The sequence below is a fragment of the Nicotiana tabacum genome, chromosome 11, assembly GCF_000715075.1.
Source record: "Nicotiana tabacum cultivar K326 chromosome 11, ASM71507v2, whole genome shotgun sequence".
Lineage (NCBI taxonomy): Eukaryota > Viridiplantae > Streptophyta > Magnoliopsida > Solanales > Solanaceae > Nicotiana > Nicotiana tabacum.
Genome location: NC_134090.1, coordinates 180,918,821 through 180,933,618, shown reverse-complemented (window position 1 = coordinate 180,933,618; position 14,798 = coordinate 180,918,821). Strand labels below are relative to the sequence as shown.

Here is a 14,798-nt window from a genome sequence, read left to right as displayed (position 1 = left end):
CAAACTAACGTTTAATTACCCTGCAATTGATATCTACTAGGCATGCAAACTATCTTCAGTATCCAAACAACACTGCAAACTATCATGCATTACATGAGGTTTAACATAACAGTCTATAAAAAAAATCTTCAGATCTTCTCTTTTGTATTCATGCTCAACCTTCAAGTTACATTGACAATGTTCTAATCGTATACCTGGTATAGCCAAGCAAAATAAGAAAGGAATGATCAGCTGAGTAGTATGCATCAAACACAGCAACAGCAGATACACAGCAACAACAACCAGCCAACAATGATGAAGCTCACGAGCAGTCGAGCCACAAACAAACAATCCCAGAAACAGAGTAATGAACCAGCAAAAACACAGCAGAGTATTCAAAGTAACCACACCAACAGTTTGACAATCACGACCAGCTCAAAAGGGCAAACAACAGTACTTGGCCAAGACAGCTTGACCAATGTGAGCTCTTATGTAGTTTACAGACAATGTTTGGTTACAATATCCTCTGAATTTATGTTTCTTTCTTTCAGTTTTTTCCAGCAAAAAACCTCTCTTTTCAAAAAAGAATCCCCCTTCTTATAGCCTAAACTCAGCACTTTACAGCCTGCTGGACAACTCAAAATTCCCCCTCCCTGTTGTTTTTCCACTCAGTTATTTTAAATAACAAAACTCCCATGAAACTCCTGACAGCCCCTCTCTCTTTTTGTTGTTAAAGTGTCCTAATGTCTTGTTTATTTAGCCAAAGTATGGGCAGCAGGAATATAATCTGACAGCACATGCTGTCCAATTATTTTAATTCCTTAACAGCTGACCATACGCATGTTGCCCACAATCTGAACCAAATAAACATGGCATCCATTTAAGATCAAAGTCTGAACTGCCCTTATAACCTACCCCTAGATATTTTTGATTCAAATTGAATAAAACCAATAGGCAATACAATTCAGTTCCTAATGGGATTCAAATACGATCACAGCAGAAATAAACAAACGAATCAAGTTGTTACCATTAATGACTGAAACTAATTGACGACATACATCGACTCGACTATATTAATCGTAACACATAATAATCAGTCGTTCATATAAACAACACGTACAAAGTCCCGAATGACTTCAGACAACTTTGTTCAATTACTGGGAACCTATATGAATTAACTTATTTGACGACTAATCTAATTGACGGTCATGTATATCACATAATACATTCAGAACACATACAGACAAACCAACGACCAAATAAAAGGCCTTACAAAGATGGAAGGAATTAAGAAAAATACCAGAAATAACAATCAATCACAACAAAGCATGCTAACAACTTAATTATTACTCGAATAAAACAGAAAAGCAAAGAAGAACTTACCGAAAAATGTCCAAACAAAATTGACCCAAGTCTGACTCAACTTTGACCATTTGAGGCCGAACAAACTTTAATCAGGGTGTTCTCACATGAGAACACCTTGATTAAGGTCTAATAGACCTCAAACCCCCGTTAAGACTAGCCGGATTCCCCAGGTTCATGTGTTCTAGGGTCTGGATCTTCAGATCTGGTTTTTTAGAAGTTGTGGGTAGATTCGGACCAAACCAAGCCTGGTTTGGTCACGAGAGAGGTCAGGGGAGTGTCTGGTACAAAGATGGTGAGGTTTGGTATAAGTCAGAGTTCGACTCGAATCTTCAAATGAAGATTCGAGACGAAGGAAGGTGATTCGAGGCTAGGGGGTAACAGATTCATATTCAGGAGAGTGAGGTGGTCCTAGGGTGTTCAGGAGGGGGTCATCGGCGTTCATGCCGCCGGGTTTTGGTGAAAGGGAAATCAGGGCGGCTGCTAGGGTTTGGGAGGTTTCAGTGTTTGGTGAAGACGATGAGTGGAGGTGGGGTTCGAATAGGGGGCGTGGGGTACGATAGAAAGCTTATATACGATCTAGGGGTTTAGATCCTGGCCGTTGGATCAAATGAGATCTATGGCCAGGATCTATTCACTTAGGGAAGACGGTGTCGTTTTGGGTTTGATAGTGGGTGAGACCGGGTAAGGCTGGATCGGGTCAAAGTTTGACGGGTTTAGGGGGAAAGGCCTGGGTCCGTTGGATCAAGGGGTTGGACGGCTTAGATTAATTTGCCTGAAACGACGTCGTTGAAGTGAAGTGATCAACCTGATCAGGACCGTTTGTTTGAGTCAGATCAACGGTTCTGATAAGGACGCTGATACGGCGTCGTTTGAATCAGTGTTTGGGCAGGCCTGACTTGGACTGGGTGCTTGTGTACCAGTTTTGGGCCTATTTTTTGTTTCATTTCTTGGGCCCAAATGACTCTTTTCTTTGTTCTCTTATTTTAAAACAAAAATGAAATAACAAAATAAATAATAAAACAAATGAAATTAAAACAAACAACAATGTAACACTTCAACACAATTATCACACCAAATTAAAATGTTTAAGTAAGTTAAATCACAACCTAGAACGAACGATGCATATATATATTTTTTGAATTTTCTTTCAATGACCGAATTACGGTTTGATTACCATGACAGACATACTTTGTATTTTGATTGATAAGATCAAATGCAACTTGGGACGAACCACAAATGACTAGCAGTACAGGTCATGAAAAATTGAAAATTTGTACAGCGAGGTCACTGGTCACTATTTTTGTTTTCTTTTGGAGTGATTGTCCGTGAGGCAAAAATCACGTGCTTACAACGATAAAGTCATAAGTCCTCGCTGACTTCGTCGCCGACTTCAGCAAAAAAGTAATGCCCGAAGCTAAAAGAGAAGCCGCCCATGCTTCTCTTCAAACGCAGGACCTCTAGGTCCTGTACACTGATGGTGCATCTAACACGTCAGGTTTTGGACTGGGACTCGTACTCGAAGTTCCTACAGGCGAAGTAACTCGCTGCACTGGGCTTCGACCCCTTTGCTCACTTCGAGCTCTTCTTCCTTGCCTCTCAACGTCCCTTCAAGGACGCTGTATTTCTCAATGACCCTCACCAGCTTGTCGTCCTTCTCCATAAACTCATCAGGAAGGGCTTGCAAATTGCCGCCCTCGCCAAAACGCCTGCGAAGCTCCCGATACTTACTGCGGTACTCAAGATACTTGCGCTCCAATTTCTCAAAATTTGCTCTCCTCCCTTAGAGAACTTTCAATCTCCAAAATCATGGTCTGCAACATTAGAAAAGGAAGAAAAAAATAAGGACACCCACCAACAAAGACAAAACACAACAAAATGCTAGTCGGATAATGAAGCCCCAAAATACTTACCCTGAGGGCAAGGCCGACTATGCTCCTCGATAGAGTGACGTCGTACAACTCTCTAAGGGTTTCGCCTTCCACGTCAGAGCAAAGAGGGCCGAGGGTGGGGACTACGTTCTCCGTAATCTTCAACAGATCACGATCCATGGAGATCGCAATAGTCCTCATAGACACCTCCAACCTCACCTCGAGTTGGATAAACATCTCCTTCATCATCCCTAGTCCAACGGTGTCGACATCTAAACCCGTCTCATAACCATCTTCGGCAATACCTTTATTCCTCCCATTAGAAGGCAAAGAAATATCCTCGGCTGGTTGCAAAGTCTACGACCCCTCTTGTCGCGAAGTATCAAAAACCCTAGAGGTCGGACCTTCAACTTCCATCGTCGGAGAAGGAAGGGATACGCCCTCAATGGCTTCGACTGACCTCGAAACCTTAGACGTCAGCTCGACGTCGTCTTCAAGAACTATGGTTGCTGTTTCATGGAGGGTAAAATCATCCATCACAGAATTTGTGGCCCGAACAACTCCGTCACCAACGTCTACTAACCTCCTCTTACGGGGCACCAAGTCTCTGTCACTTAGCAATGATTCCTCCTCCTTGTCTATAAGACGGTATAAGGGGGAAGCCGGAGGCTCCGCTGTCGGAATATCCGTAGATGAAGAAATTGAAACTAAAGCAGCAGTATGTGGGACCAAAGAGCGATCAGACCTAGCCGCAGTCGTAGAGGAAGCAACTTTCCTCTTACGAAATGCAGGTGGGGGATCTTTCGGCCTCCTCAAAGGACCTAGGGCCGGAAATGAAAGAAGCGCAAAAGAAAAGACGATCATCCGTAGCAAACTATAAGAGGCCAAAACGAAGAAACTCAGCAGTTAGGAAGGGAGCAGGCCCGAACTTCTTAAAATAGCCTGGCCACTCACGAATTCTTGCAATATGAGAGAGAAGCTGACCCACCCAATCAGAAATGTCCTCGACCAAAGGAGGGAGCATAGTCTTTGTTGCACAAGAGAGGAGCATGGGATCATAACCCACGACCAAGCAAGTAAATCAAATGTCTCAACTAAGAGAAGTTAGACACTTACGAGTGTAATTCTAAGTTTCGGGGAAGACGTATGCGTTGGCCACCACGTCTTCGGTTCTAACGAAAAACAATTATGCCATAACTGACGGTTCGCCTTGTCATCCATCGTCACCACCAGGCACTTTCCCCTCGATTAATATCGTACCCCTATAGAAACTAGAGGCGAAGAGATACATTAAATGCCTAAGTGTGATCTCGACCCCGACCAATTCTGCAAACTTAGTAAGCATCCTAATGAGCTCATAGATGTACGATGAGAGATGAGCCAGGCAAACACCATAAAACGACAAAAATCCTCCGCCAATGGGAGAAGGGGAAGAGTGAAGCTGACATGGAATGGGTAGGCGTAGAATGCACAGTACCCGGGGTGATGGACTTGTACCACATCCTGCCCGGCAGGGACCAACTCGATGCGAGCGAGAATGCTAAATTTAGCCTTAAGCTCTAATAAATCGGCCTCCTTCATCGCCGACTCAAAGATTTCGGGTTCAGCTTCAGGCGCCTTTGTAAAATCAGACCTAACTTTCTCACCACGAGGAACTATCTCCTCCACCATAGGGAAGTTCTCGTCCTCAACGACAACGGAGATGCCCTATGCGTGAGCAGGGAAAACCATCGCTAAGGGGACCGGGTTGTTTTCCTTGATGGGACCAGAAGATACGTTAAACATAGTTCCGAAGAAAGAGAGGGTATTCAAGTAATGAAAAGTTAAGAGCAACGAGGGTCGCTAGAGCAGGAGAAGAAAATAACAATAGAACAAGAAGAAGAGGGCACAAGGTTTCGATATGGGAAATCTGTAAAACACGAGTGTGTGTCCTCACATCCCTATTTATAAGAATTCAAGCATCGAAACCAAGAAATTATGTCATCATTACCTAGCACCAGTATCGAAGCAGCAAATCCAATCAACAGACGCAAAGTATGGGGAAAACGCACCATAATGACGCATGACGTCACTTTGATCCAAAAATGATGTAACTCCAAAAGTTGCGGCTCACGAAAGGCCACGTTGCCAGCTTGTCTCAAACATTGCGACCCGACCCACTCGTTCAATCTTCCCGACCACGACAAACAGAGTCCACTAGTCAAGGCCGCCTGAGGCCGGCCTCAATAAACAGGGAGACTAACTGTATATGTCAAAATATGCTCTAAAGTATTTAAGACAATAACACTAAAGGAAGAGTTTTCAAGCCATCATCAGTCGAGGTTGACCAGGAAGCAGTAAGATTCGTGGTCGAGGCATCAACGTCGAGGTCGAGCACTATTGACAGAGCTGTAACGGCTAGTTTTCAAAATAGAATTTTAAAGAGAATATTCTAGTGGATATTCTTTGCTCTTGTACTATTAGTGTTTGTTAGAAATATGTCTCATATAAAGAGGGAAAAAGACAGTGTCGTTAGGTGGGTGATATTCGTTTGCAAGAACACATTTTGATAAAAAGATTCTTTCTCTCTTACTAAGATACAAACAACACTTTTTTTCCCAAGATTCTTGTCCACATCATTTTATACTTTCTACCAGATCTGAGGATAATTTGAACCTTCAAGGATCTGTCTGTTATTCAATATTGTTAGGAGTAATAACATCTATTTCCTCCTTTATTGGGTGAATCACTCCTTTATTTTACTTGAATGCCATTTTATTATTGCTCATTGTTATTTAATGCTCCATTATTACTCAAGTTACTTGGAATGAATGTGACACACCATTATTATATTTCTTACAGATCTGTCCCACGCTAGCTACGCATTCATAACACACATCTAGAAATATTATTGTTAACTAGGTTTAACCCTTAATACATAAATTTAATTAGTTGAGCCAAGAGTTACATTTTTTGGTCAAACGACTTCTACTCAAATAATATATTTATAATAAAAATTCATCATATATGTAAATATTAATTTATAACCAAATCATTAGCATTTGAAATCATCATTCTAAAATCTATAACCCATAAAATTATAATTCTAACTCCGCCTACATATCATGCTAGTCGACATGCTTCATTTCAAATACACAGGCCCCACGTTGGACGGTGTTTGCTCTTAGTCAAGCCATCTATATATATAATTCCTTCTACCATAATCTTCCCTCGTAGCTCAAAGTCTTCTTCTTCTTCTCCTCTCTCTCTTCATTTCGTACGATAGTGTGTGTGTGTGTGTTTTGCCTGTGTTTTTCAACAGGCAAAACAGTTACACTGAAATCTACACTGATATATTACTTTCTGCAATTCTAATTTCTAGCTGCCACTCACAAAATACAGGTACTATTTTCTGTATATAATTGCTTTGGCTTTAATGAGTTAATCATCGGAAAAAAGATGATGTTTTCCCGATTAATTTTCTTTTTTTGGTCTAATATTTCTTCTTTTTGGAACTTCTAATTTTGTTTGACCTTTTCTTTGACAAATTTTGGTGTTATAGTGATTCTCCTGTTCTTTGTTAACTTTTTATCCTATTATATTTTACATGAAATTATTATTATTTGAGAGTCAAATAATTCTTTCATATATGTATTTAAAGTAGTTTTTTAACTAATAAGTTATAGTAATTCATAGTACTCCCTTGTCCCAATTTCAAGAAGAGTTTATTTTATGTTTGGTTGGTAGAAAAGTACGACATAATTAATCCAGGGTTAGTTATCTTGAAATTATAGTATTTTTTAATCACCATTAAAATGAGATAATTTCTTTCCAACTAAATGACCCCTATAAGTTATTTATTATAAGTGATAACTTTCACACATGTATTGGTTGTTGTTTTTCTGTACGTGAGATTTTAATTACATCTATTACCACTTAATTAAGTACCATTACAGTGAGTGAGCATTAATTAATTCACTCTTCTTTTGGTTCATTGAATCATAAATTTGGCTTTAATAATGTGCTTTTTCTTTATTTTGTAACTATTTTGTCTTTGGCACACCCTTTAATAAAATAAAAACTTCTAAAAAACAAATAAGTATTTTGACTAAATTATCCTTCCCCGGACCCCGCGCATAGCGGAAGCTTAGTTCATAATTTTTTTAAGGTAGTACCGACAAGTTCCATGGGACCTTTGATAACAATTATATATTTGAATATACTTTATCAAAGAAATAAAATTAAAATTAATGTACTATTTTTTGTCTTATTTCCATAGTGCTAGTAATTAAGTGGTCCTGTGATAAAGATGTGACACTTTCCTTCCATGGGATTTGAATTTGTTACTTTCACATAGTGGAATCCTTGAAATTTTGACCCTTACCTTTTAAATCCAAATCCAATATCTGGGACCCTTTTCTGAATTTTCGTCTTTATTTTTTCAAAAACTTTTCACTTTTTTTCTGAAATAAGTGTTTGGTCATTTGAAGATGAATTTTGGATTTTTTTTAAAAATTTAAAAAACTCCAAAAGGTTGGTTTTTAAATTTTTTGACTCAGATCATCAGCATTATATTTATGTCCAAACACAACTCTAATTTTCAAATGTCATTTTCACTTAAAAATTTCTTTCACTTTTTTTTTTTTTTTGGAATTTTACAATTCTTATATCCAAACGCCCACTTAAGCAAGCACTAGATGCTATCCACTTTACAGATTGTTTTTTCTTCCCTTCTGTTTCCTTTATTTTTTAATTTTTTTTAGGGAAAATGGTCAAATTTATCTATGTAACATTTGAATTTCAATTTTATCCTCATGTTTAGTCTAATTTTATGATCGACGTTAGGAAAAACTCTAGTTTTAGCTATTGACTTATAACGGAGCTCCAACTTTAGAGTAATTTTAAACCATAATTAGCAGTAAACAGGCAAAATTTGACCTTTTTTATCAAAGTATTTGAACACGTGTAAATGCGAGATAATTTACTAAAGTAAGTGTATAAATGGACCAAAAGTGTAAAGAATCATAAAAATTGAATAATCTTTGATAACATAGGAGCAACTTTGAACCTTATTAAAAAAAGCAGTCAAGTGAATAAGGCATCCCGCATTCACACTCGTTCAGAAAAAGGGTTGTGTCCCTAAAGCGTCTGATGTACACCGTCTACCCTAACGCAAGCATTAGTGGCTGTTTCCACGACTTAACCCGTAACCTATATGTTACACCATACAAAAAATTTTTTGTTTGGTTTTCCATCTAGAGTCCAGTACCCACATTGGGGTCCGACTAAATCCGGATTTACATCGAGAAGTCCCACATTGAGAGTAAAACGCCCCTTAACAAAGGCATTTTATACCTAGGAACTCAAACCTGAGACCTCATGTTAATGATGAAGTGGTACTTACTACTACGTCACAACCTTTTTGGTACATCGAGACAACTTTACTATTGCTTCCAAACTTCCTTCAACTTTGAACCTTTTTCCTTTTATTTATATTGTGGTGGTTGAGCTCCATGGAATCCATTTAAACTTATGATTGCTATTTGTTACAGCAAGATAATGAAAACGGTGGTAGAGAAAACTGAGAAGTTTGATCCACAAGAAGTGATAGAGGAATTTGAGGTGTTAACAAGAGATGCTGGCAAAATTCAAGAAGAGACCCTACAGAAGATTTTGGAAGAAAATGGAGGGACAGAATATTTGCAACAATGGGGTCTAAATGGGAAAACTGATTCTCTATCTTTCAAGAATTGTGTACCCATTGTCACCCACAAGGATTTGGAACCTTACATTCATAGAATTGCTGATGGTGATCTTTCTCCCATTCTTACTGGAAAGCCTATTACCACTATCTCCTTGAGGTACTCTAAAATTTCTTCCCCTCCTAATTGTTGCAAACCTAAAATAAGTACTTCCTTTTGTGTCTTAGTTTGACTCGGCAAAAATCAAGAGAGTTCTAAAACTTAAGGTCTTAAACATGACGTACACTATGGTTTATAAGACTTTTGAAACTTGTGGTCTTAAATTTGATATAACATCTGTGTGGCTATCATGGACAAAAGTAGAAGTTCAGATACATGTTATGCGGAACCTAGTAGGTTTAACTCAAACAGTATATTTGTGTTAGGAAATTTATTAAATATGTACAATATTAAATTTAAAACCCAATTATTAATTAAGCTACTTTCAAATTTAGAAAGCTCTCATTCTTTATGGAACAAATTAAAAAGGAAGTGCTGCCACCGGTGGTTGAGGCAGGATTTTCGATAACGGAGTTCATAAAAAGGAAAAAGTTAATAAATTAAAAAATATTGTGGCAAGTGAGAATTGAACCAACAACCTAACAAAGATTTTTTAACCCCTTTGACTACTGAGCTATGCTTTTGGGCTGTGTCAAGGGTATTATATAATATATATAGGTACACACCGAATTTTACCTTATATGTACAGTTTAATTTCCGGCAAGGGGGTTCGGGTGAAACTCAATCCACCCCTAAATCCGCCCCTGGCTGCCACATAAACTAGAATAGAGGGAGTAAATAAACATGTCACTTCTATAATAGTTTATGTTTTTAGATAAAGTGGTTACATACTTTAGCATGAGATCAAAGCAGCATATGTACTGGATTCAAGTCTCATTGTCATCCAAAGAATTTTCACATACTCGACTTAAGGAAAAAAGAGTCGGCTCGCACTTAAGGAGCGCGATGCAGACATTAAAATAAATATATGTGTCCTTTTTATCATGATGAGAAGAGAAAATTAAAGAGAAATTATTGTTTTTCTTTCTTCAATGGTTTTTATTGGGATGTAGAAGAGTGGTGTTGTGTAGTGTAAAGGTTATATCTTTAGAGGTGGAAGAAGAAAATTTGATGTTAATGATTAATTGCAGTTCTGGGACAACTCAAGGAAAGCCAAAGTTTGTACCTTTCAATGAAGAATTGATGGAATCCACTATGCAAATATTCAAGACATCTTTTGCCTTTAGGAACAGGTATAATGTAATTTCATGCACTATCTTATAATGCTTTACACTGTTAGTGCCACCTTTTTCAACTCTACTGCATTTTTGGGTAATGGCCTTTTTTATTTGTGGAAAAGTTGGTCCAGTTGAGAAAGACAGCATGAGTTGTTTATTTCTTTATTTTGAAAATTTCCACATCTGTTCATGTGTAGTGGAAAGATTTATTCTTGTCTTAATGAGTGTTTTTTACTTTTTCTCTTGGTACCAATAAGTGGACTCTTCTCAGGGAAGTGTTATAGACTTATAGTCTATGTTGCTCGGACTCTATGAAAATGTCATCGGGTGCGTGTCTCCAAAAGCAGTGTATTTTTGGAGAGTGCGACACGGGTGCGACAGTAATTTGGAGAGTCCACACAACATAGCTTATAGTTCACACGGTGATAAATGTGGTGACACATCCCTAACGCGTCACAAGGAGTTTTTTTATCTTTCATATTTGTTGAGATCCATCCTACTATATGCGCTAAAAAAGCTAAAATTAGTGATTTTAGCCCTTTTATAGACAAAACTGATTCTTTAACCCCATCAGGCTGATGCCACGTCAAGGTACTCCAGAAAAAAGAGAGTAAAATCTAGTCCAATTTATCGTAATTGATTAGTTAACATATTGACTAACTGTATTCTGAAACACCGGAAAAAACATCATTGGCTTAGCAAATGGTTGATGTGAAAATTTATGTTATTTTGCAGAGAATTTCCAGTTGTAAATGGGAAAGCTTTGCAGTTCATATATGGCAGCAAGCAATTCAAGACGAAGGGCGGTTTGGCAGCTGGAACTGCCACTACCAATGTATACCGAAATGCACAATTCAAGAAGACAATGAAGGCAATGCAGACCCCTTGTTGTAGCCCTGATGAAGTAATATTTGGCCCTGATTTCCAACAATCTTTGTACTGTCATCTTTTGTGTGGCCTCATTTTTCGCGATGAGGTTCAAGTCGTCTCTTCTACATTTGCTCATAGTATAGTCCATGCTTTTCGAAATTTCGAACAAGTATGGCAAGAACTTGTTACCAACATAAGAGATGGAGTCCTTTCTAGCCGTGTGACAGTTCCTTCTATGAGAGCAGCAATGTCGAAATTACTCAAGCCTGATCCCGAGCTTGCTGATACTATTTTTAACAAGTGCAGCCGATTGAGCAATTGGTATGGCTTGATTCCAGCTCTTTTCCCGAACACTAGGTACATATATGGTATCATGACTGGATCCATGGAACCGTACTTGAAGAAACTGAGGCATTATGCGGGCGAGTTACCTCTGCTAAGTGCAGATTATGGATCTTCTGAAGGGTGGATTGGAGCAAACGTTAACCCCGAGTTGCCTCCCGAGCTTGTTACATATGCAGTACTTCCTAATATTGGTTATTTCGAATTCATTCCTCTCATGGAAAATTTAGACGGTCTGGAGCCTACGCCAGTCGGTTTAACTGAAGTTAAACTCGGCGAAGAGTATGAAATTGTAGTCACCAACTTTGCAGGTATAATTTTCTTCTGCCCTTTTTCTTGTGATGCTTTAGTTGGCAAAAGCATATTATATCAGTGGTTCACTGTATTCTTTCTTAGTATAATGAATTTATAGCGCCAGCATAAACTTGTTTTCAAAGCCATGAGACTCACTTAAAAAAAGGCAGTCCAATGAATTAAGCTCTCCTATGCGCGCGGTACGGGGAAGAGCCCGACTTCAAGGGTCTATTGTACGCAAGCTTACCCAGCATTTTTGCAAAAGACGATTTCCATGGCTCGAACTTGTGACCTCCTGGTCACATAGCAGCAACTTTACCAGTTACACCAAGGCTCCCCTTCACCATGAGACTCACTGTTCACTTGAAAATAAAGATTGAAATTCATCTTATTTATGAGTTTTGATTATTCCCTTTTAAAGTTTTCGCCAAGAAATTGAATGAGTTTAGGCTTGTACATGCAGGTCTGTATCGCTATAGGCTCGGTGATGTTGTCAGGATAAAAGGATTCCATAATGGCACTCCAGAACTCCAGTTTATTTGCCGTAGGAATCTCTTATTGAGCATCAACATTGACAAGAACACCGAGAAAGACTTACAGCTAGCCGTAGAAGCAGCAGCCAAGATCTTATCAGACGAAAAGCTAGAAGTAGTCGATTTCACGAGTCACGTGAACGTCTCAGCTGATCCGGGACACTATGTGATCTTCTGGGAACTGAGTGGTGAGGCTAGTGAGGAAATCTTGAAAGAATGCTGCAATTGTTTGGACATATCTTTCGTCGATGCAGGCTATGTGGGCTCTCGGAAGGTCAACGCCATTGGAGCTCTTGAACTCCGAATTGTGAAGAGGGGAACATTCCATAAGATATTAGATCATTTTGTAGGATTAGGGGCTGCAGTTAGCCAGTTCAAAACACCAAGGTGCGTCGGCCCGACTAATCTCTCTGTGCTGCAAATACTGTCTAGCAATGTAGTTGAGAGCTATTTTAGTACTGCATTCTGTTGAATTAATGTATAATGAATGAATCTAGCCAGCCTTGTAAGTCAGCTGATCATTCTTCATCTTAATAATATTTTGAATTGTACAAATTTGCGGTTTAGTTTAAATTCTCTGTACCTCCAAAAAGACTAAAGCAAAACAATAAGATGCTATGTTGCTTGAACTTTTCGAAAATGTTGTCGAATTGTGGTGTCGAAAATAGTGACAATGGAAAAAATGATATCATTTTTATGATACTTGGACAAAGTTAAGTAGCTTTTTATTATTAAAAATACTTTAGCTTTAATGATTTTGACGCAATAAATATAACATGTGTGATCATCCACAAAAATAATTGAGAGGAAACTCACAAAGAAGAACAAGGCCAATGAAGGAAGAAGAGAAGAAGCAAATTATAAGGTGAAAGGGAGGATTACTAAATTATGCGATGGAATTACTTCTTGGAAGAATTTTAGCTTTGAAAGATCATTAAGATAGCTTAAACAATATTTTTTCCATACTGTTTCTCATATTGGAGCTCGACTAATTCGAATTTGTGCAATGTAAGGCTTATCAAGGGGCAAGTGTTCCCTATCAGGATTTATTTTCATTTCCGGAACTTGAACTCGAAACCGCTAGTAAAGGATAAAGAAATTTTATCCAATCCTACCCCCACACTATTGGTGGTTGTCCCATACATTTTATGTCTCCCCCTTTACTTTAGATGCTTTCAATAAGGACTTTTCTACCACGATTGGTCCTCCGTTGTAATAATGTTACTGTTTAGCTTTTAATATAATTGTATCCTTATTAGCAAAAAAAAATTATTATATGATTAATTTCATTTTTTAATATTGGTCATCCTTGTGTCGCTGCATGTTTTCGCCTGTTTTTTAATTATTGTTCAAGTATAAATGTACTGTTATGAGTTTTGCAAAATGCATTTTCCTTAAGCTCTTGCCACTGCATATATTACTTAGTACAAAAACTAGGAAAGGATAGAGAAAGAAATTTGCAATGTCGGGCTGCATTCTTGAATTTGTGGATAAAAGGATTTAAGTTATATATGTGGATAGTATAAGATCTTTTTACACCTATTTTTATCAGATGCCACATCGAGCTAACTCTTAACTTGGATAGTTTAAGATCATAAGTTATGAGATTTTAAAATTTTTTGCCTCCAAAAATGATAGACAAAACACAAAATTTCTAAAATAAATCCAAATTTCTCTAATATAATCATTTTACAATACATTTTGTATCGCACTGAAAATAATTTTTCTTTCACAGAAAAAATAAAAAAATAACAATGAGTATTGGTACTAGGCCGATTCCCTATGGACCTACAAAAATTGATGCCAATAGGAGTCCGTCAAAAAAATTCTATAAAATTAACATGTATTAATACACACAATAGACTCAATAACTTCATCTCAAGCTGTTAGCACCTGAAATGTGAGTAACAACAGGAACAAGATGCAAGTCATAGAACAACATCAAAACACGACAGCTTTGGCAAATACACAAGATGGAAATGCACTGATGACATTTGACCTCGTCGAAAACTTTCCACATCCAGTGAACGTGGGAAGAGATCTGTATGAGGAAGGAGAAGAAAATGAAATTTTGTAACAATGTCGGGCAGAGGCAGCAAAAAAAGGTAATTTATCACCTATGCATAGTGGAAATAATAACAAGACTCATACAAGAAAGAAGAGTTGGGACGAAAAGGTTAAGGAGGAAGTAAACATTAGGCGACCCCCAATGAGAATTGCAAAACAAAAACAGGTCGTTACAACCATGTCTACGAGTTTCAACCGTTCAAAAAAGAAATCATGAAATTTGAAGACATTTTAAAGAGGTTTGATGAAGACGACAAGGATTTACAAATTGAAGAATTTACAAGTTTGGATAAGAAGGGGCAAGAATCAAATTATTATTACATTTTATTCTATCACCGTCATAGCATAATCATTTGTAATATCATCATAGAGTATGTTATAAACTCTGCGATGATCATGGAATATTTGGTGCTTTCTGGTTCATACTTTTTACATGCTTGCTAGTAGAGGAGGGTATTTTATGCCTCAATAGGATTTGTAAGGTAAGGCCCAGCCCAGTATGCGTTTGCTCTTGTCCTATGC

General features: G+C 38.0%; 1 protein-coding gene across 2 annotated transcripts; it reads left to right on the top strand.

The window, feature by feature from the left end:
* Positions 1–6,340: 6,340 nt before the first annotated feature.
* On the top strand, positions 6,341–12,764 carry LOC107811464 (jasmonoyl--L-amino acid synthetase JAR4). 2 transcript variants are annotated; one of them, XM_016636391.2, is made up of 5 exons: positions 6,341–6,593; positions 8,744–9,052; positions 10,084–10,185; positions 10,906–11,693; positions 12,140–12,764. In XM_016636391.2, exons 2-5 carry the CDS (start codon positions 8,751–8,753, stop codon positions 12,679–12,681), a joined length of 1,734 nt encoding a protein of 577 aa, XP_016491877.1. In that variant the 5' UTR covers positions 6,341–6,593; positions 8,744–8,750; the 3' UTR covers positions 12,682–12,764. The 2 variants fall into 2 exon arrangements, with proteins under 2 accessions (XP_016491877.1, XP_016491876.1); XM_016636390.2 differs by lacking the exon at positions 6,341–6,593 and having other exon boundaries at positions 8,709–9,052.
* Positions 12,765–14,798: the final 2,034 nt, after the last annotated feature.

Bases quoted from the DNA above. Each gene is read 5' to 3' on its own strand.
- LOC107811464 (XM_016636390.2), top strand. From the start codon at position 8,724: ATGATTGCTATTTGTTACAGCAAGATAATGAAAACGGTGGTAGAGAAA. The intron at 9,053-10,083 runs GTACTCTAAAAT...GATTAATTGCAG, and splicing joins ATTACCACTATCTCCTTGAG to TTCTGGGACAACTCAAGGAA. The intron at 10,186-10,905 runs GTATAATGTAAT...GTTATTTTGCAG, and splicing joins TCTTTTGCCTTTAGGAACAG to AGAATTTCCAGTTGTAAATG.